This window comes from Callithrix jacchus, chromosome 22 (assembly GCF_049354715.1).
Source record: "Callithrix jacchus isolate 240 chromosome 22, calJac240_pri, whole genome shotgun sequence".
NCBI classification, from domain to species: Eukaryota; Metazoa; Chordata; class Mammalia; order Primates; family Cebidae; genus Callithrix; species Callithrix jacchus.
The window spans coordinates 23,056,000-23,078,796 of record NC_133523.1 but is presented as its reverse complement, the minus strand read 5'-3'; the positions used below and the strand labels follow the sequence as shown (position 1 = coordinate 23,078,796).

General features: G+C 38.5%; 1 protein-coding gene across 5 annotated transcripts in view; it reads right to left on the bottom strand.

Annotated features, from left to right (window-relative positions):
• Positions 1 to 272: 272 nt before the first annotated feature.
• Positions 273 to 22,797, bottom strand: part of LOC118150202 (uncharacterized) — a 60,845-nt gene continuing 38,320 nt past the window's right edge. For 2 of the 5 annotated variants that reach the window (XM_078359878.1, XM_078359879.1), the window contains exon 3: positions 273 to 7,683. In XM_078359878.1, the coding sequence (XP_078216004.1) occupies positions 6,627 to 7,683 (1,057 nt within the window). In that variant the 3' untranslated portion in view covers positions 273 to 6,626. The remainder of the gene's footprint in view (positions 7,684 to 22,797) is intronic. The other 3 variants (XR_004738186.3, XR_013530934.1, XR_013530935.1) reach the window with 2 other exon arrangements.

The window sequence follows — 22,797 nt, the reverse complement described above, 5'->3', positions numbered from 1 at the left end:
GTCTCAAAAAAAAAAAAAATCTTAACAATAGATATACAATTTATATGGTACCACAAAAGACCCTAAATGGCCAAAGCCATCAAACAGAAAAAACTGAAATTATCACCCTACCCGACTTTGAAATATACTACAAAACTGTAGTCACAAAAGCAGAATGGTAATTGAATAAAAACAGATACTGGGTCAATGAAGCAGAAAAAATATATTAGAAACATAATCATGTAGTTACAGCTAACTGATTTTAAATGAAGGTGACAGTTTCTTAGGCAAAAAAACAGTAAATGCTGTTGACAAAATTTTATGGACACATGCAGAGTAATAAAAGAAGACCCTCAACTCGCACCACATAAAAATCCACTCGAAATAAATTAGATCCATATATGTGGGCCTGAGACTCTGTAACTATTACTATAAAAACAAAAAAAAAGTGAGTAAGTTCCATAACATTGGTTGGGCAGTGACTCTTTATTTAACCTCAAAACCCCAGGGAACAATAGAAAACCTAAGAGTCAGAATACTTGAAACTATAATGCTGCTGCACAGAATATTGTACATCAACAGACTAACTAAATAATACAATCAATAGCATAACTTAAATATGGGACAAGTGGTAAATATCAAAAATATGTAAGAAACTTAAATGATTGTACAACAATAAACAAGAGAATACATACATATGGCAAACAGACATATTAAAAAAGGTTGAATGTCAATTCTTAATAGGGAAAGCAAGCAAAAAAAACTATGATATCTCAACTTACTTGTTAGAATGACTCTCACAAAAAACAAAAACAAAAAAGGCTGGGTGCAGTGGCTTATGGTTGTAATCCCAGCACTTTGGGAAGCCAAGGGAGGTGGACCAGGAGCTGGAAACCAGCCTGGCTAACATGGCAAACACCCATTTCTACTAAAAATACAAAAAATTAGCTGAGTGTGGTGGCAGGGACCTGTAATCCCAACTACTCAGGAGGTTGAGGTAAGAGAATAGTTTGAACCCAGAAGGTGGAGGTTGCAGTGAGCTAAGATCACATCATGGCACTCTAGCCCAGGTGACAGAGCAAGACTGTCACAAAAATAAACAGCCAGGCACAGTGGCTCACACCTGTAATCCCAGCACTTTGGGATGCCGGGGCGGGTGGATCACGAGGTCAAGAGATCGAGACCATCCTGCTCAACATGGTGAAACCCTGTCTCTACTAAAAATACAAAAAATTAGCTGGGTATGGTGGCACGTGCCTGTAATCCCAGCTTCTGAGGAGGCTGAGGCAGGAGAATTGCCTGAACCAAGGAGGCGGAGGTTGTGGTGAGCTGAGATCACGCCATTGCACTCCAGCCTGGCTCACAAGAGCGAAACTCCATCTCAAAAAAAAAAACTAGGTTTATATAGAGTTGAATTGAAATGTTTGAACTAAATAAAATTTAATATATTAATTTTGGAATTACAGCTATAATTCTTTTGTATACATAAGTAAAATTCTTTCTTTTTCTTTACACTGAGTCTCTATCACCCAAGCTGGATTGCAGTGGTGTGATCTTGGCTCAATGCAACCTGTCTCTTGGGTTAAAGCTATTCTGCCTCAGCCTCCCCAGTGGCTGGCAATACAGGTACATGCCACTACATGTGGCTAATTTTTGTATCTTTAGTAGAGATGAGGTTTCACCATTTTAGCTAGGCAAATCTCAAACTCCTGACCCCATGTGATCCACCCATCACAGCATCCCAAAGTGCTGGAATTACAGGTGTGAGCCCCGGGCCTGGCCGATGGCTAATTTCATTTAAATGTTTCTTATAATCACACAACAGCTCACATTAATACTTCATAAACCGTAAAACAAAAAATATAAGAAACAAGAAAGTTATGGGTCTAGCATAAGTATCAGGCAAGTAAAACCAGAGAATTTGTATGGGGAGATTCTCAACCACAAGCCGTAAGATATTACAGTAATAAATTCAATACAAATGAAAGAGTATAGATTTGCACTCAGTGTTTTCGAGAATTTTTTGTTTTCTAAAAAATTAGACCCCTTGCTGAGTTTGCGGGCCCACACCTGTAATCACAGCAGTTTGGTAAATCAAGGCAGATGGATCACCTAGGTCAGGAGTTCAAGAATAGCCTGACAAATACGGTGAAACCCCATCTGTACTAAAAATACAAAAATTAGCCTGTGCCTGTAGTCCCAGCTACTCAGGCGGCTGAGACAGGAGAATTGCTTGAATCTGGGAGGCAGAGGTTGTAGCCAGCCAAGATTATGACACTCCAATCCAGCCTGGGAAACAGAGCAAGACTCTGTCTCAAAAAAAAAAAAAGAAAAAGAAAAAAAGAAAATTAAACACCTCATTAAAATGATTTGTCTTGTTCCAATATTAATCTTTTATTCTGAAAAATTACAAACTCATAGTAAAACAAACACAATTCATAATTTTCTTACACTTAGGGTTCATATTTAGACTAACAGATGTGTATATTTAAGTCTACGTAAAATTAAACTGAAGGTGTGCATGTGTTTGCAAGCATTCGGGCCACAGATTCAAAAATATATATATATGAAGTTTTAAAAAGTATTCAGTACTCCAATGTGTAAATTTTATAGTAGTATATAATTTTTATTATTACAAAAACAATCCTGTAGTCCATACAATTTAATTGTACATTTCAAAATAACTAAAACTGCAGAATTGGTTTGTAATACAAAAAGTAAATTCTAGAGGTGATGATATCTCATTTAACCTAACTTGATTACTGTACATTGTACATCTCTATCAGAATATATAACATACATACATATATATGACATAAACATGTGCCAACAAAAATTAACAGTAAATTTAAATGTAAAAAAAAAGAATAAAAATTTTACCAAAAGGAACAATATTTCTTAACTTATTTGCAGTTTTAAGTCACTGGCAAAAAAGATTACTAGACATGTTAATCCATTATTTAACCAAATAGTGTATTGTTGCCATCTTTTACCCACACCCTTAATAAGGAAGACTAGGTTAAAGAGGAATATTAAGACTTAACTGAATGTGCAATATTTAACACGTGAAAAGCATTAAGAAATTAAGTTCACAGGTAATCTAAAATTTTTTAATGTACCATATTGTTTTATAAAAGTACAATTAGTAAAATAATATACTACTAATGTATTTTAACTGAGACGGAGTCTGGCTTTGTTGCCAGGGCTGGAGTGCAGTGGCATGATCTTGGCTCACTGTAACCTCGGCTTCCTGGATTCAAGCAATTCTTCTGTGTCAGCCTCCCAAGTAGCTCAGCCTACAGGTGTGGACCACCAGGCCTGGCTAATTTTTGTATTTTTAGTGGAGATGGGGTTTCACCATATTGGCCAGGCTGGTCTTGAACTCCTGATCTCGGGATCCACCTGCCTCACCCTCCCAAAGTGAGGGATTACATGTGGGAGTCATTGCACCCAGCCAATTTAATTTTAACTAAAACTAAAAATATTTCTCTCAATATAATGTAGAAAAAATGTTACTGTGAACACCTACCTCATGCATCACTCAATTTTTTAAGTTAACCATAAAGAAATTTACTCTGACTTTTATCATACATCTTACATGTCTTTACTCTTTCATAAATGAGGTCATAAATGCTCACATAAAAAAAATATCTCATACCTTTGATGCAGCAACAATTGGTCACATGCTTTCATGTCTAAATACAATAATAAGGAAACAGGATGGACCAGGCATTGTGGCTAACAGCAGTAATCCCAGCGCTTTAAGAGGCCAAGATGAGCGCATCACCTGAGGTCACAAGCTCAAGACCAGCCTGGCGAACATGGCAAACCCCATTGCTACTAAAAGTACAAAACATAATAGGGCATGGTGGTATGCACCTGTAATCTCAGCTTTTTGGGAGGCTGAGGCAGAATTACTTGAGTCCAGGAAGTGGAGGTTGCAGTAAGCCGAGATCATGCCACTGCACTCCAGCTTGGTAACAGAGGAAGTATCCATCTGCCCTCCGTCAAAAAAAAAAAAAAAAATGATTTCTTTAGCATGAAGAAACTTGAGAATTACATTATTTCTATGAAGTAATTCGACACTTAATTATAACTTTACTTCTCAAAAAATCTGTAGTCTTTCAAAAGAAAATTGTATACTTGTTATGTAATTGTAAATCTCCAAAAATTTTCTAAGCTTTTAGTGTTACATACAAATAATTGTTGTACCAACTTTTGTTTTGGATAATTTTCTAAACTCAGAACTCTGATTTGGTATGTCTGAAGGGTCAGGGCCGTATACATTTTTTTTTTTTCCGACAGATGTCTAGGTACTTATTCCTTTTTTTAAATTTTTTACTGTACTTTCTAATGTAAATTTTTTACATAGACAATTTTGGATTAAATATTTTTTTCCTATTTACTGTATCTGCAGAAATATATTTTACCATAAAATCTCCGGAGTTTTCTAAGCTGTAGTTTTTGAATAAATGGTATTTTCTCACATTTATTACATTTGCAGGGGTTTTCTTCAATATAAATTCTCTGATGTTGAACAAAGTTTGAGCAATTGCTTCAGGTTTGCCTCTAAAACAAAATGAGTACACCAACATCTGTGTTACAAGTTACTGCAACTCTTTATATTTATAATTCTCTACAGCACTTTAAAGGCTTGTGTTTTCTGAAGTATCTATTGAAAGAATTGCACTTTTAATGCTTTTATTAAGTATAAACTCTGATGTAGAGTAAGATTCTGAGCAGATAATCACTTTTTTACTTTTATATTTGCACATTTGTTCTCAAGTATAAATGCTTTCCTGTGCAATGTGTGAACAGTTTAAAAGTTTTGCCACATTTTTCATACTTGTAGAAGTTTTCTCCAGCATGAATTACCTTTCCTACAATTAACTGTGATAACTATGTAAAGGCTTTGCCACATTTTTCATATTTCTATGATTTCTCACCAGCACAATTCCTTTTATGTTTGTAAACGTTTGAGATGTTGTCATGAGCACTGTCACAACTTTCAGGTTTGCAGAGTTTCACTCTAGTTTGAATCACTTTACATCTGTTAAGAAGTGGGGACTAGTTAAAGGCTTTGCCACATTCTTCCCACTTACAGGGTTTCTTACCAGTTTGAATTATCTTATGTGTAGTAAGGTTTGAGGACTGGTTAAAGGCTATGCCACATTCTTCACATTTTTAGGTTTTCTTTCGAGTATGAATTATCTTATGTGTTGTAAAGAGTGAGAACCAGTTAAAGGCTTTTCCATATGGTTCACATTTGTAGGGTTTTCATTCAAAACAAATGATCTTATATGTAGTACGGTGTGAGGAATGGCTAAAAGCTTTGCAAGAGTCTTCACAACTGTACAGTTACTCTCTAGCATGAATTCTCCTATGTGTAGTAAGGTATGAGGACCAGCTAACAGCTTTGCCACAGTCTTCATATTTCTAGGATTTCACTCCAGTATGAATTTTTTTTTAGCTGTAGTTAGGTGTAAAAACCAGTTAAAGGTATTCTGCACACTGGTATAGTTTCTTTCCATTATGAATTACCTTATGTCTAGTAAGAATTGAGGAATAGCTAAAAGCTTTGCTACAATCTTCACATTTGTAGGGTTTCTCTCCAGCATGAATTCTCCTGAGTGTAGTAAGGTGTGAGAACTGGCTAAAAGCTTTGCCACATTCTTCACATTTGCAGAATTTCTCTCCTGTATAAATTCTCTAATGTGCAGTAAGGTATGAGAACTGGCTAAAAGCTTTGCCAGTGTTCACATTTGTAGAGTTTCTCTCCAGTATAAATTATCCTGTCTAGTAGTGTTTGAGGACCAGCTAAAAGCTTTGCCGCATTCTTCCTATTTGCAGGGTTTTACTCCAGTATGAACTATTTTATATGTAGTTACGGTTGAAGACTGGTCAAAGGCTTTGCCACATTCCTCACACTGGTAGGCTTTCTCTTGATTATGAATTATGCACAGTAAGAGTTGAAGAACCACTAAAAGCTTTGATACAGTCTTCACATTTTAAAAGATTTTCTCTAGTATGAATTCTCCTGTGTGAAATAAGGTGTCCGGATTGGTGAAAAGCTTTGCCACATTCTTCACATTTGTGGGGTTTCACTCCAGTATGAATTCTTTTATGTGTAGTTAGGTTTGAAGACCAGCTAAAGGCTTTGCCACACACTTCACACTGGTAGGGTTTCTCTCCAGTATGAATCATCCTGTGTGTAAGTGTTAAGGGATGGCTAAAAGCTTTGCCACAGTCTTCACATTTGTAGGGTTTCTCTCCAGTATGAATTGTCCTATGTCTAGTAAGGTGTGAGGACCGACTAAAACCTTTGCCACATTCTTCACACTGGTAGGGCTTCTCTCCATTATGAATTATCTTATGCTTAGCAAGAGTTGAGGAATTGCCAAAAGCTTTGCCACAGTCTTCACATTTGTAGGGTTTCTCTCCAATATGAATTCTCGTGTGAAATAAGGTGTCCAGATTGGTTTAAAAATTTGCCACATTCTTCATATTTGTAGGGCTTCGCTCCAGTATGAATTATTTTATGTGTAGTTAGGTTTGAACACCGGTTAAAGCCTTTCCCACATTCTTCACATTTGTAGGGTTTCTCTCCAGTATGAATTATCCTGTGTGTAGTAAGGTTTGAGGGATTGCTAAAAGCTTTGCCAGTCTTCACATTTGTATGGTTTCTCTCCAGTATGAATTATCCTGTGTCTAGTAAGGTGTGAGGACCAGGAAAAAGCTTTGCCACATTCTTCACATTTGTAGGGTTTCACTCCAGTATGAATTATCCTGTGTCTAGCAAGGTGTGAGGACCAGATAAAAGCTTTGCCACATTCTTCACATTTGTAGGGTTTCACTCCAGTATGAATTATTCTATGTACAGTTAGGTATGAAGACCAGTTAAAGGCTTTGCCACATTCTTCACACTTGTAGGGTCTCTCTTCGTTATGAATCATCTTATGTCTAGTAAGCCTTGAGGACTGGTTAAAGGCTAAGCCACATTCTTCACATATGTAGGGTTTCTCTCCACAATGAATTATCTTATGTGTAGTAAGGGTTGAAGAATAGCTAAAAGCTTTGCCACAATATTCTTCACATCTGTAGGGTTTCACTCCAGTATAAATTATCCTGTGTGTAGTAAGATGTGCAGATTGCTTAAAAGCTTTCCCACAGTCTTCACAATTGTAGGGTTTCTCTCCAGTATGAATTCTCTTATGTGTAATAAGGTATAAGAACTGGTTAAAAGTTTTTCCACATTCTTCACATTTGTAGGGTTTCTTTTCACTATGAATTCTTTTACGTGTAGAAAGGTTTGAGACCTCATTATATGCTTTGCCACATTCTTTACATTTGCAATGTCTTTTTCCAGTATGAATTCTTTTATGTTGAGTGAAGTGTGAAACTGTGCAAAATGGCTTTTCACATTTGAAAGTTTTTTTTCCAACTTGTCTTATTTTATGTCTGCTTGAATTTGAAAATTTATATATGACTTTTACAAATTTTTTGCATTGAAGTATTTTTCTCCGGGTAGTTGTCAAAGACTGGAAAAGTCCATTGTAACATTTTTTGTGCTCATCCACACTTTTACCACATTTTCCTAACTGTAAATTTTTATGTCTGCATTTTTTATATCTTCTCAGTATCACTTTTTGGAAACAATTTTTTATGCCCTGCTTTGGCCGAAGATCTTGGGCAAAGAACCTACAACTGAAGGAAATAAAAATAACAAATTACTCCACTTACTTGACTCAGATGAATATACTTCACAAATCTTACCTATAAAATTACACAAACTACATCACAAGATGGCATAGCAGAATTTTACAAGCTTTATTTTTTTCACAGGCATATAGATGAAACAAAAACATACAGACCAAATTAATTTGTAAAAAATTAAGTGTATGCAATGCTCGAGGTGAGCCCAATGAGAGAGACACTTAGAAAAAGGAAAAAATCTGTTATGTTTAACCAACACAGATTTTCCTGTTTCCCAATATAACATGGTGACTTTAGAAATAAATTGCCAATTCTTGGTTTCTTTTTTAAAAGACAAGTAAAATACTGCCTTATACATCTTTATTTCTGGGTGGTAGAGCCTACAAAAACACATTTTCTGTCTCTCATTACATAAAGTTCTGATAAAAATGGCAGTGTTCTTTCAAATGACAGTTGGAGTATGCTGACACAAAAGGTAAGTTTTACAGCAGCAGAAAGACTGTGGTATCACAGACAGGAAACAATTGTAGCAAGTGAGTATTGATTAAGAAGAAACATAAATAGGCTGAGTGTGGTGGTTCACAAGAGTAAACCTAGAACTTTGGGAGGCCAAGGTGGGTGGATCACCTTAACTCAGGAGTCTGAGACCAGCCTGGGCAATGGTAAAACCCAGTCTATACTAAGAATACAAAATCAGCTGAGCATGGAGATACAGGCCTGTAATCCCAGCTACATGAAAGGCTGAGACAGGATAATTACTTGAACCTGGAAGGCAGAGGCTGCAGTGAGCTAGTAAGACCATGCCATTGCACTCCAGCCTGGGTGAAAGAAGCATAATTCTGTCTCAAAAAAAAAAAAAAAAAAAGAAAAGAAAAAGAAAGAAGAGAAGGAGGAGAAGAAGAGGAGGAAGAGGAGAAGAAAAAGACAACGGAAACTTCTTTAACTAAAAAATGAGCCAGGCACGGTGGCTCACACCTACAATCCCAGCACTTTGGGAGGCCAAGGCGGGTGGATCACGAGGTCAAGAGATCGAGACAATCCTGGTCAACAAGGTGAAACCCCATCTCTACTAAAACTACAAAAATTAGCTGGGCATGGTGGCGCATGCCTGTAGTCCCAGCTACTCGGGAGGCTGAGGCAAGAGAATTGCTTGAACCCAGGAGGCGGAGGTTCCAGTGAGCCAAAATTGCGCCATTGCACTCCAGTCTGAGTAACAACAGCAAAACTGTCTCAAAAAAAACTATAAAAAAACTTTTTGACAAGGCATATCCTAGAAACACGATAGAGACTCCCAGAATCTCTAGTCAAGATAATTGTTTTCAGACAATGTCAGAAAACACGACCTTTTAAAGATTATGACAGATAGTTTTTTTAATGTCCAAATGTCAATCGAAGATTACAATGTATACATAACAGGGCAATATAGTTTCATCAAAAATATTATATAACTTTCAAAAAAACCATTAAAAGGTACACATTAATTTTAAACACAGATAATAAATTGAGTAATATTTAATGAGCGAAACAGGAATACAGACCACTATAGAAAATCAAAAAATAATAATTTTTAGAAATCTGAAACATATTTTTGAATTGTGGAGGTAAAAAATTAAAATAACAACTGGAAAATCATAAATGTAAGGAAAATTATGTAAAAATGAAGTTCAACAAAGAAATTAGAATACATGCAAATTGTAAGTATATATATGTATATATATGTACATTTTCAAAAATCACAGACAAGAAGAAAGTCTTAGAAGCTGCAAGATAAATGTAATGTGTCATTTACAAACACAGTCTTATGATGTAACCAGTGAATTATCAACATAAATTTTGCAGGCCAGAAAGAAACCATGTGGTTTAGTCAAACTCTAAAAAAAAAAAAAGCTATCAGGTGAGAATAATAACCATCAACAAATCTTTCCTGCCAAGAAAAAAGAAAATAAACCTTCCAGGCCAGGCATGGTGGCCTGTAATTACAGCACTTTGGGAGACTGAGGTAGGCAAATCATAATGTCAGGAGAGACAAGCCAGGACAACATGGTGAAACCCTGTCTCTACTAAAAATACAAAAATTAGTCAAGTGTGGTAACTAGTGCCTGTTGTTCCAGCCACTCAGCAGGCTGAGGCAGGAGAATTACTTAAACCCAAGGAGGTGGAGGTTACAGTGAGCTGAGATTTTTACCAATACACTCCAGTCTGGTGACACTAAGTCTCTGACCAAAAAATAAAAAAAAAAAACCCTTCTGAAACAACCAAATCCTGAAAAAGTGTACTGGCACTGCATAGGCCATATATACAAAAGATGCTGAAAGTAGTTTCTTAAACTGAAAATAAAAGGATTCAAGAAAACAACACATAATCAAATAAAAATACATTATGTACTGGGAAAGACAGGCATATACACAAAAATAGAATCTTGTGGCATTATCATGAAAGTGCAAAAAACATTCTAAATTATTCTCTAAAATTTGAAAATTAAAAGCACAGATGGTGGTTTAGGAGCAGCTCAGGATTGCAGCTCCCAGTGAAAGCACAGAGGGTGAGTGGACGCTGCATTTCCAGATGGATATTTATTGCTGACAGACCAGGAGATTCCCAGGCAGATGAGCCTCCAGGGTCACCAGGACAGCTATTTTGCCGGCACCCCTGTGCGGTGGTTCTCCGTACAAAATACAATGGTCTACTTGTACTTTTAAGCTGGCAATTGGAGCTCTGGGAAGGCAGAGTTCCCCACTCATCTGATTAAACAGGGGACAGAAACAGGGAGCCAGGCCAGGAGATTCCTGGGCAGAGCCGTTGTTTAAGCCGGCACAGTGGGTCACAGCACGGGAAATCACAGAGATCCCTGCGCCTTTTCAACAGGTGACTTGAACACCGGAGTCAACCGCTCAACGTTAAAAAAAAAAAAGGCTCTGAGGCAGGAGGCCAGGTGATCAGGCTCACCGGGTCCCACCCCCCCACCCAAAAAAAACCAGCAATTGGAAACACCCTGGGTTGAGAGTTTCATGGCAACCACAAATATAGCCGGGATGGTCCAGCTCTGTCGGGCAGGGGCATCTGCCATTATGGAGGCACTCCACCCCATGAAGGTAGTCCGCCATTGCTGAGGCAACCCACCATTACTGAGGCAACACGCCACTAGAGAGAGTCTGCCATTACAAAGGTGGGCCACCATTCTAACCACATGCATATAAAAAGGACTGCAGGGAAATTCACATGGCAGTAGGGGGGAGCCCACAGCAGCTCAGCAAAGTCTCAGCAGGCAGAAGTGAATAGGCTGCCTCCTTGCTGGGCAGGGCAGCCCTGGAAAAAAAGGCAGCAGCACAACATAAACTCATAAATAAAGCCCTAACTCCCTGGGACAAAGCACCTGGGGGAAAAGAAGGGGGTTTATGAGTTCTGCTGCAGAAGACTTAAACGTACCTGCCCAGCAGATATGAATGAATAACGGAGCTCACAGCTCAGCACTTGACCTCCTATAAAGGACAGACTGTCTCCTTAAGCAGCTCCCTGACCCCCGTATATCCAGAGTCACCTCACAAAGAACTGATCAGACTGACATTTAGCGGGCATCATTCTGGGACAAACAGAGCTGAAGAAGAAACTGGTAGCAACCCTTACTGTTCTGCAGGTGATCCCCAGGCAAGGAGAACCTGGAGTAGACCTCAGCAGTCCTACAGCAGAGGGGCCAGACAGTTAGAAGAAAAAACAAGAAACAGAAATAACTTCATCATCAACTGGACGTCCACTCAGAGACCCAATCTGAAAATCAGCAACTATGAAGACGACAGGTGGATAAATCCACACAGATGGGAAGAAACCAGTGCAAAAAGGAGGAAAACACCCGAAACCAGAATACCTCTCCTCCTACAAGGGATCACAACTCCTCACCAGCAAGGGAACAAAGCTGGATGGAGAAAGAATGTGATGAAATGACAAAATCAGACTTCAGAAGGTGGGTAATGAGAAACTTCTGCAAGTTAAAACAACATGTTCTAACCCAATGCAAAGAAACGAAGAACACTGAAAAAAGATTTGACAAAATGCTAACGAGAATGGACAACTTAGAAATATGAGTGAATTGATGGAGCTGAAAAACACAACAAAAAAACTTCACGAAGCATGCTTAAGTTTCAACAGCTGAATTGACCAAGCAAAAGAAAAAATATCAGAGGTTGAGGATCAAACGATGAAATAAAACGAGAAGGCAAGATAAGAGAAAAAAGCGCAAAAAAAAAAATGAACAAGTCTTCAAAAAATATGGAACTATGTGACAAGACTTAATCTATGTTTGCTAGGTGTACCTGAATGTGACAAACAAAATGAACCCAAACTGGAAAATACTCTTCAGGATATTATCCAGGAAACCTTCCCAAACCGAGCAAGGCAGGCCAATATTCAAGTTCAGGAAATACAGAGAACACCACAAAGATATTCCACAAGAAGAGCAACCCCAAGGCACATAATCGTCATATTCACCAAGGTTGAAATGAAGGAGAAAATGCTAAGGGCAGCCAGAGAGAAAGGTCGGGTCACCCACAAATAGAAGCCCATCAGACTCACAGCAAATCTCTTGGCAGAAACCCTACAAGCCAGAAGAAACCCTACAAGCCAGAACTTTCAACCCAGAATTTCACATCTAGCCAAATTAAGCTTCATAAGTGAAGAAAAAATAAAATCTTTTGCAAACAAGCAAGGACTCACATATCTTGTCACCACCAGGCCTGCTTTACAAGAGCTCCTGAAAGAGGCACTACACATAGAAAGGAACAACCAGTACCAGCCACTCCAAAAACATACCAAATGCTAAAGAGCATCAACAAAATGAAGTATCTGCATCAACTAACGGGCAAAACAGCCAGCTGGAATCAAAATAGCAATATCAAATTCACACATAACAATATTAACTCTAAATGGATTAAATGCCCCAATCAAAAGAAACAGACTGGCAAATTAGATAAAAAGCCAAAACCCATCGGTGTGCTGTATCCAGGAAACTCATCTCACATGAAGGATACACAAAGGCTCAAAATAAAGGGACGGAGAAAGATTTACCAAGAAAATGGAGAGCAAAAATAAGCAGGAGTTGCAATTCTCATCTCTGATAAAATAGACTTTAAAGCAACAAAGATCAAAAGAGGCAAAGAAGAACATTACATAATGGTAAAAGAATCAATGCAACAAGAAGAGCTAAAAATCCTAAATATATATGCACCCAATACAGGAGCACCCAGATACATAAGTTAAGTTCTTAATGACTTACAAAGAGACTTAGACTACTACACAATAATAGTGGGAGACTTAAACACCCCATTGTCAATATTAGATCGACCAAACAGAAAATTAACAAGGATATCCAGGACTTGAACTCAGACCTGGAACAAGCAAACCTAATAGACATTTGCAGAACTCTCCATCCCAAATCCACAGAATATACATTCTTCTTAACATCACATCACACCTACTCTAAAATTGACCAGATAATTGAAAGTAAATCACTCCTAAGCAAATGCAAAAGAACGAAAATCATAACAGTCTCTCAGACTACAGTGCAATCAAGTTAGAACTCAGAATTCAGAAACTAAGTCAGAACCGCACAGCTTCATGGAAACTGAACAACAATAAAATGAAGGCAGAAATAAAGAAGTTCTTTGAAACCAACGAGAACGAAGACACAACATACCAGAATCTCTGGGACACATTTAAAGCAGTCTCTAGAGGAAAACATATAGCAATAAGTGCCCACATGAGAAGGAAGGAGAGATCTAAAATTGACACCATATCCTCAAAATTGAAAAAGCAAGAGAAGCAAGATCAAAAAAAAAAAAAAAACTCAAAACCTAGCAGAAGACAAGAAACAACTAAGATCAGAGCAGAACTGTAGGAGATAGAGACCAAAAAAAAAAAACCCTTCAAAAATTCAACAAATCCAGGAGCTAGTTTTTCGAAAATATCAACAAAATAGACAGACCACTAGCCAGATTAATAATAAAGAAAAAAAAAGAATAACCAAATAGACAAAATAAAAAACGATAAAGGGGATATCACCACAGATTCCACAGTAATTCAAACCATCATCAGAGAATATTACAAACAACTCTATGCACATAAACTAGTAAACCTGGAAGAAATGGATAAATTCCTGGACACTTGCCTCCTCCCAAGCCTAAACCAGTAAGAAGCCGAAACCCTGAACAAGATCTGAAGTTGAGGCAGCAATTAACAGCCTATCATACAAAAAAAGCCCAGGTTCAGATGGGTTCACAGCCGAATTCTACCATAAAAACAAACAAGAGCTGGTACCATTCCTTCTGAAACTACTCCAAATAATCCAAAAGGAGGGAATCCTTCCCAAATCATTTTATGAAACCAACATCATCCTAATACCAAAACCCGGCAGAGACTCAACAAGAAAAGAAAACTTCAGGCCAATATTCATGATGAACAAAGACGCAAAAATCTTCAATAAAATACTGGCAAGCTGATTACAACAGCACATCAAAAAGCTTATCCACCATGATCAAGTAGGATTCATCCCGGAGATGTAAGGCTGGTTCAACATATGCAACTCTATATAGCTCACCAAATAAACAGAACCAAAGACAAAAACCACGATTATCTCAACTGATGCAAAGAAGGCCTTTGACAAAATTCAACAGCCCTTTATGCTAAAAACCCTCAATAAACTTGGTATTTATGGAACGCATCTCAAAATAATAAAAGCTATATATTAGAAACCAACACCCAATATCATACTGAATGGGCAAAAACTGGAAGCATTCCCTTTGAAATCTGGCACTAGACAAGAATGCCCTTGCTCACTACTTCTATTCAATATAGTACAAGAAGTTGTAGCCAGAGCAATCAGGAAAGAAAAAGAAATAATGGGTATTCAAATAGGAAAGGAGGAAGCCAAATTGTCTCTATTTGCAGACTACATGTTTGTACATCTACAAGACCCCATCATCTCAGCCCAAAATCTCCTGAAAACTGATAAGCAACTTCAGCAAAGTCTCAGGATAAAAAAATCAATGTGCAAAAATCACAAGCATTCCTAGACACCAATAAGAGACTTAAAGAGAGCCAAATCAAGAATGAACTACCATTCACAATTGCTACAAAGAAAATAAAATATCTAGGAATATAACTAACAAGGAATGTAAAGGTCCTCTTCAAGGAGAACTACAAACCACTGCTCAACAAAATCAGAGAGGACACAAACAAATGGAGGAATATTCCATGTTCATGGTTAGGAAGAATCATTATCGTGAAAATTGCCTTACTGCCCAAAGTAATTTATAGATTTAACGCTATCCCCTTCAAGCTACCAATGATCTTCTTCACAGAACTGAAAAAAAAAACACCTTAAACTTTATATGGAACCAAAAGAGAGCCCGCATAGCCAAGTCAATTCTAAGCAAAAAGAACACAGCGGGAGGCATCACACTACCGGACTTCAAACTACACTACAAGGCTACAGTAATCAAAACAGCATGGTACTGGTACCAAAACAGAGATATAAACCAATGGAACAGAACAGAGGCCTCAGAGGCAACACAATATATCTATAACCATCTGATCTTTGACAAACATGACAAAAACAATCAATGGGGAAAGGATTCCCTGTTTAATAAATGGTGTTGGGAAAACTGGCTAGCCATGTGCAGAAAGCAGAAACTGGACCCCTTCCTGACACCTTACACTAAAATTAACTCCAGATGGATTAAAGACTTAAACATAAGACGTGGCACCATAAAAACCCTAGAAGAAAATCTAGGCAAAACCATTCAGGACATAGGAGTAGGCAAGGACTTCATGACCACAACACCAAAAGCACTGGCAACAAAAGTCAAAATAGACAAATGGGACCTAATCAAACTGCACAGCTTCCGCACGGCAACAGAAACAGTCACTAGAGTGAATCAGCAACCAACAGAATGGAAAAAAATTTTTGCAGTTTACCCATCTAACAAATGACTGATATCCAGAATTTACAAAGAACTAAAACAGATTTACAAGAAAAAAACAAACAAGCCCATTCAAAAGTGGGCAAAGGATATGAACAGACACTTTACAAAAGAAGACATATATGAGGCCAACAATCATATGAAAAAATGCTCATCATCACTGGTTATTAGAGAAATGCAAATCAAAACCACATTGAGATACCACCTCACGACAGAATCGTGATCATTAAAAAATCTGGAGACAACAGATGCTGGAGAGGATGTGGAGAAATAGGAATACTTTTTCACTGCTCGTGGGAGTGTAAATTAGTCCAACCATTGTGGAAGACTGTGGCGATTCCTCAAGGACCTTGAAATAGAAATTCCATTTGACCCAGCAATCCCATTACTGGGGATATATCCAAAGGACTATAAATCATTCTACTATAAGGACACATGCACACGAATGTTCATTGCAGCACTGTTTACAATAGCAAAGACCTGGAACCAACCCAAATGCCCATCAATGATAGACTGGACAGGAAAAATGTGGCACACATACATTATGGAATATTATGCAGCCATCAAAAATGATGAGCTCATGTCCCTTGTAGGGACATGGATGAATCTGGAGACCATCATTCTCAGCAAACTGACACAAGAACAGAAAATGAAAAACTGCATGTTCTCACTCATAGGTAGGTGTTGTACAATGAGAACACATGGACACAGGGAGGGGAGCACTACACGCTGGGGTCTGTCAGGGGAAATAGGAGAGGGACAGTCGGGGGTTGGGAGTTGGGGAGCAACAGCATGGGGAGAAATGCCAGATATGGGTGAAGGGGAGGAAGGCAGCAAATCACACTGCTACACATGTACATATGCAACTATCTTGCATGTTCTTCACATATACCCCAAAACCTAAAATGCAATAAAAATAAATAAAGAAAAAAAAAGAAAACACAGAAATTATGAACATCTCTTAATAAATATACAATGTAAAACATTAGCAACATCAATGACAAATTTTAGGGCAGATGTAATGAGGAAAAATTTATTATTCAACTGAAGTTTATTTTGTACCAAATTTAAATACACTGTTATTTCTTATAGAGGTTTATGTAACCCCCAAGATATCACAGACACAAACACAAATCCATATGGATACCTGAAAGTGCATTAGAAATAAGTAAAAGCTTATCAATACAAAAATCTAAAGACACAAAGAAAGATGGAGAGAAAATAAGAAACAAAGTTGTAAAAACCAAATATAATAATTAAAAACATAGCAAGTCTCTTTCAGAAAATTATTAAAATATATATGTAATACACTTTCAAATCAAGAGACATGCTTTCAATAAATAAATTTATTAAAAACTTAAAAACCAACATCCAACTTTTTTTTTCTACAAGTCAGTTAAGATCTAGTGATAAAAAAACACTGAAAAGGGCAAGACGAAAAGTAGACATTTTATGCAAATGTTAATCGAATGAGAGCAGAATAAATCAAAATATTAGGCAAGCTACACTTTAAGTCAAAAACTGTCATATTTTATTAAATGTACTTGAAGTAAAAACTCCAAGGAGACAAAAAGGGACATTAAAACTTACATATTTAGCCAGGAGCACTGGCTCATGCCAGTAATCCCAGAATTTTGAGAGGCTGAGGCAGGGAGATCACTTGAGGTCAGGAGACCGAGACCAGCCTGGCCAACATAATGAAACCCCATCTCTACTAAAGACACAAACATTAGCCAGGCATGGTGGGATGTACCTGTAATCCTAGCTATTTTAGTGACTGAGGCAGAATAATTGCTTGAATCCGAGTGGCAGAGGTTGCAGTGAGCTGAGATCACACCACTGCCCTCCAGCCTGGGCAAAAGAGTGAGACTGTCTAAAAAATATAAATAAATAAAAAATTATAGATTTCTTGACTGGAAACCTATGACAAATTGGTATATACATGTATGCGTGTGTGCGTGTGTATGTATCTCACATTATGGCTTCAAGCATATAAAGCAAATAACAGAATAACAGAGACAAATAGAGAACAACCTAATTACAGTAGAATATTTCAATACTGTACTTTTAGTAATAAACATAAAACAAGAATATTACTAAGCAAATAGAGGACTTGCAGACAGTATCAAACAAATGTTTGTAACAGAGGTATAGAAAACACTCCTCAACATCAGGATGCACATGGTTCTCAATAGCTAATAAAACATATTTCTTGATAGAACACCTCTTAGGTCAAAAAAAAACTCTTAGTTCATTTTTAAGAACTGAAATTTTATAAATTACTTTGTATTACCAAAATGAAATGAGTATCAATAAAAGAAAAAATACTAAAAATTTTACAAACAACACTCTCTTGAGCGTGCCCTTCCGAAACGTTGAAAAGGTAATATTATAATGATGTGCATTATTCTCAATGCAATCTACAGATTTAATGCAAAGTTTTCAAATTTCTCACTGCATTTTTTAAGAAAAAGAAAGAGAAATCCCGACTATATAGACTCTCTACAGAAAATAAAGTATCCAAAAATATTGAAAACACAACAAAACAATGTTCGGGGCATTATACTTCCTGATTTCAAAACACATTACAAAGCTACAGAATTAAGACAATTTTGTATGAGTATAAAGGTGAAAAAGTAGACTCATAAAGTAGAATAGGCCAGGCACAGTGGTTCATGCATGTAATCCCAGCACTTTGGGGGGTTGAGGTGGAAGAATCATGAGGTCAGGAGTTCAAGACCAGCTTGACCAACATACTGAAACCCCATCTCTACTAAAAATTAAAAAAAATCATCAGGCACGATGACAGGCACCTGTAATCCCAGCTACTCAGGAGGCTAAGGAAGGAGAATTGCCTGAACCTAGGATACTGAGGTTTCAGTTACCCAATATTGTGCCATTGCACTCCAGCCTGGGTAATAGAGTAAAACTGCATCTCAAAAAGAAAAAAAAATTGAATTCAATAGGATGCAACACATATATAAACTCTCACATATATGGTCATTTGCATACCATAATTATATGCATAGTCATTTGCATGTCCATGATTATTTTAGCATTGTTATTGAAACCACATAAGTAAAAGCAATGCAAATTTCTGTTACTTAATCATTCAGCAGACATAATTTGAAATATAAAAATACTAACATATGGGGGAGGACTCAAGATGGCGCTGTGAGAACAACCCAGGATTGGAGCTCTCGTTGAATCCGCGGAGAGGTGAGTCGGAGCTGCATTTCCAGACTGATCTTTGTTGCCCACGGAACGGGGAAACTCCAAAGTATAAAGCAGATGCGGGACGCCAGGGAGCACCTCTGCCTGGCGAAGCCGGCAGCCAGGGTGGCGGCGGCGGGCCACCCCAGCGCTCCCCATAGGGTGCGCTTGTCCGGGTGCCCTGCTGAACCGGCAACCTGAGACATGAGAGGGCTGGACTTGAGACTGAACGAGACTTGGACAGGGGGCCAGCCCAGGGGATTGCAGGGACAAAGCGTTCGGGGTAGCCCAGTGGGACGAACAAAACCGCGATTTCAAACAATCCGTGGGCAGGCGGTCCAAGACGCTCTGAGGGGGAGGGGCGTCCACCATTACTGAGGCAACCCGCCCCAACTGAGATACATGCCCACTGCCGACACAGCCAGTCGTTGCCAACGCAACCTGTCCCTACTGAGATACACGCCCACTGCTGACGCAGCCTGCCATTGCCGAGGCAACCCGCTACAATGAAGAGACTCTGCCGCAGGGCGTGGCGGAGACCACAGCAGAACAGCAGAGCCTGCAGCGTCAGGGAGAACAACACAACAGCAGGGCGGAGCCTCGGCAGGCAAACAGTGGCTAGTCAGCCTCCTAGCTGGGCAAAACACCTCAGCGGAAATCGAAAAATAAAGCCCGAACCCCCCAACACAGAGCATTTGAGAAAAAAAGGGTTTTTTTAATGAGCTCTGTTGCAGCAGAATCAAACATAGCAGCCTAACAGCCCTGAATGAACAACAGAGCTCACAGCTCAGCAATTGAGCTCCTATAAATACAGACTGTCTCCTCAAGCAGCTCCCTGACCCCTCTAAATCCAAACGACTGACATTTGGCAGGCATCATCTTGGGACAAAGATAGCAGAAAAAGAAACTGGTAGCATCCCTCACTGTGCCACAGCTGCTAGAGGTGCACCCCAGACAAGCAGGGCCTGGAGTGGACCTCAGCAGTCGTACAGTGAAGGGGCTAGATTAGAAGGAAAACCAAGTAACAGAAACACTTCATCATCAACAATCTGGGTGTCCATTCAGAGACCCAATCAAAAAGTCAGCAACTACGCAGACGACAAGCAGATAAATCCACAAAGATGGGAAGAAACCAGCGAAAAAAGAAGGAAAACACCCGAAACCAGAACACCTCGCCTCCTAGAAAGGACCAAAACTCCTCACCTGCAAGGGAACAAAGCTGGACAGAGAATGACTGTGACGAAATGACAGAATTAGACTTCAGAAGGTGGATAATGACAAACTTTTGTGAGCTAAAAGAACATGTATTAAATCAATGCAAAGAAACTAAGGAACTTGAAAAAAGATATGGAGAAATGATAAAAAGAATGGATAACTTAGACAGGAATATGAATGAATTAAAGGAGCTGAAAACACAATACAAGAACTTCGCAAAGCATGCACAAGTTTCAATAGCCGAATTGACCAAGCAGAAGAAAGAATATCTGAAGTCAAAGACCAACTGAATGAAATAAAACGAGAAACCAAGATTAGAGAAAAAAGCGCAAAAAGGAATGAACAAAGTCTCCAAGAAATGTGGGACTATGTGGAAAGACCTAACCTACGTTTGATAGGTGTACCAGAAGGGGACGAAGAGAATGAATCCCAGCTGGAAAATACTCTTCAGGACATCATCCAGGAAAATTTCCCCCACCTAGCAAGACAGACCAACACTCAAATGCAGGAAATACAGAGAACACCACAAAGATATTCCGCAAGAAGAGCAACCCCAAGGCACATAATCGTCAGATTCAACAAGGTTGAAATAAAGGAGAAAATACTAAGAGCAGCCAGAGAGAAAGGTCGAGTTACCCACAAAGGGAAGCCCATCAGACTCACAGCACATCTATCGGCAGAAACACTACAAGCCAGAAGAGAGTGGGGGCCAATATTCAACATTCTTAAAGAAGAGAACTTTCAACCCAGAATTTCATATCCAGCCACACTGAGCTTCAGAAGTGAAGGAAATATAAAATCCTTTGCGAACAAGCAAGTACTCAGAGATTTTGTCACCACCAGGCCTGCTTTATAAGAGCTCCTAAAAGAGGCACTACACATAGAAAGGAAAACCAGTACCAGCCATTCCAAAATCACACTGAATGCTAAAGAGCATCAACATAATGAAGAATCTACAACAACTAACAGGCAAAACAGCCACTTAGCATCAAAATGGCAGTATCAAATTCCACATAACAATATTAACCCTAAATGTAAATGGACTAAATGCACCAATCAAAAGACACAGACTGGCAAATTGGATAAAAAGCCAAAACCCATCAGTGTGCTGTATCCAGGAAACCCATCTCACATGCAAGGATACACAAAGGCTCAAAAGAAAGGGATGGAGGAAGATTTACCAAGCAAATGGAGAGCAAAAAAAAGGAGTTGCAATTCTCATCTCTGATAAAATAGACTTTAAAGCAACAAAGATCAAAAGAGACAAAGAAGGCCATTACATAATGGTAAAAGGATCGATACAACAAGAAGAGCTAACGATCCTGAACATATATGGACCCAGTGCAGGAGCACCCAGATACATAAGGCAAGTTCTTAATAACTTACAAAGAGACTTAGACTCCCACACAATAATAGTGGGAGACTTTAATACTCCACTGTCAATATTAGACAGATCAACCAGACAGAAAATCAACAAGGATATCCAGGGCTTGAACTCAGACCTGGAGCAAGCAAACCTGATAGACATTTACAGAACTCTCCACCCCAAATCCACAGAATACACATTTTTCTCAGCACCACATCACACCTACTCTAAAATTGACCACATAATTGGAAGTAAAGCACTGCTCAGCAAATGCAAAACAACTGAAATCATAACAAACAGCCTCTCAGACCATAGTGCAATCAAGTTAGAACTCAGAATTCAGAAACCGACCCAGAACTGCACAGCTTCATGGAAACTGAACAACTGGCTCTTGAATGTTGACTGGGTAAACAATGAAATGAAGGCAGAAATAAAGAAGTTCTTCGAAACCAACGAGAACGAAGAAACAACATGCCAGAACCTCTGGGACACATTTAAAGCAGTCTCTAGAGGGAAGTATATAGCAATAAGTGCCCATATGAGGAGAATGGAGAGATCCAAAATTGACATGCTATTGTCAAAATTGAAAGAGCTAGAGGAGCAAGATCAAAGAAACTCAAAACCAAGCAGAAGACAAGAAATAACTAAGATCAGAGCTGAACTGAAGGAGATTGAGACACGAAAAGCCCTTCAAAAAATCAATAAATCCAAGAGCTGGTTTTTTGAAAAGATCAACAAAATAGACAGACCACTAGGCAGACTGATTAAAAATAAACGAGAGAACAACCAAAGAGATGCAATAAAAAATGATAAAGGGGAAATCACCACAGACTCCACAGAAATTCAAACCATCATCAGAGAATATTACAAACAACTCTATGCACATAAACTAGTAAACCTGGAAGAAATGGATAAATTCCTGGACTCCTGTGTCCTCCCAAGCCTAAACCAGGAGGAAGCTGAAACTGAATAGACCAATAACAAGGTCAGAAGTCGAGGCAGCAATTAAGAGCCTTACCACTCAAAAAAAGCCCAGGTCCAGACGGGTTCACAGCCGAATTCTACCAGACACACAAAGAGGAGCTGGTACCATTCCTTCTAAAACTACTTCAAACAATCCAAAAAGAGGGAATCCTTCCCAAATCATTTTGCGAGTCCAACATCATCCTGATACCAAAACCTGGCAGAGACCCAACAAGAAAAGAAAACTTCAGGCCAATATCCATGATGAACATAGATGCAAAAATCTTCAATAAAATATTGGCAAGCCGAATGCAACAGCAAATCAAAAAACTTATTCATCATGATCAAGTAGGATTCATCCTGGGGATGCAAGGCTGG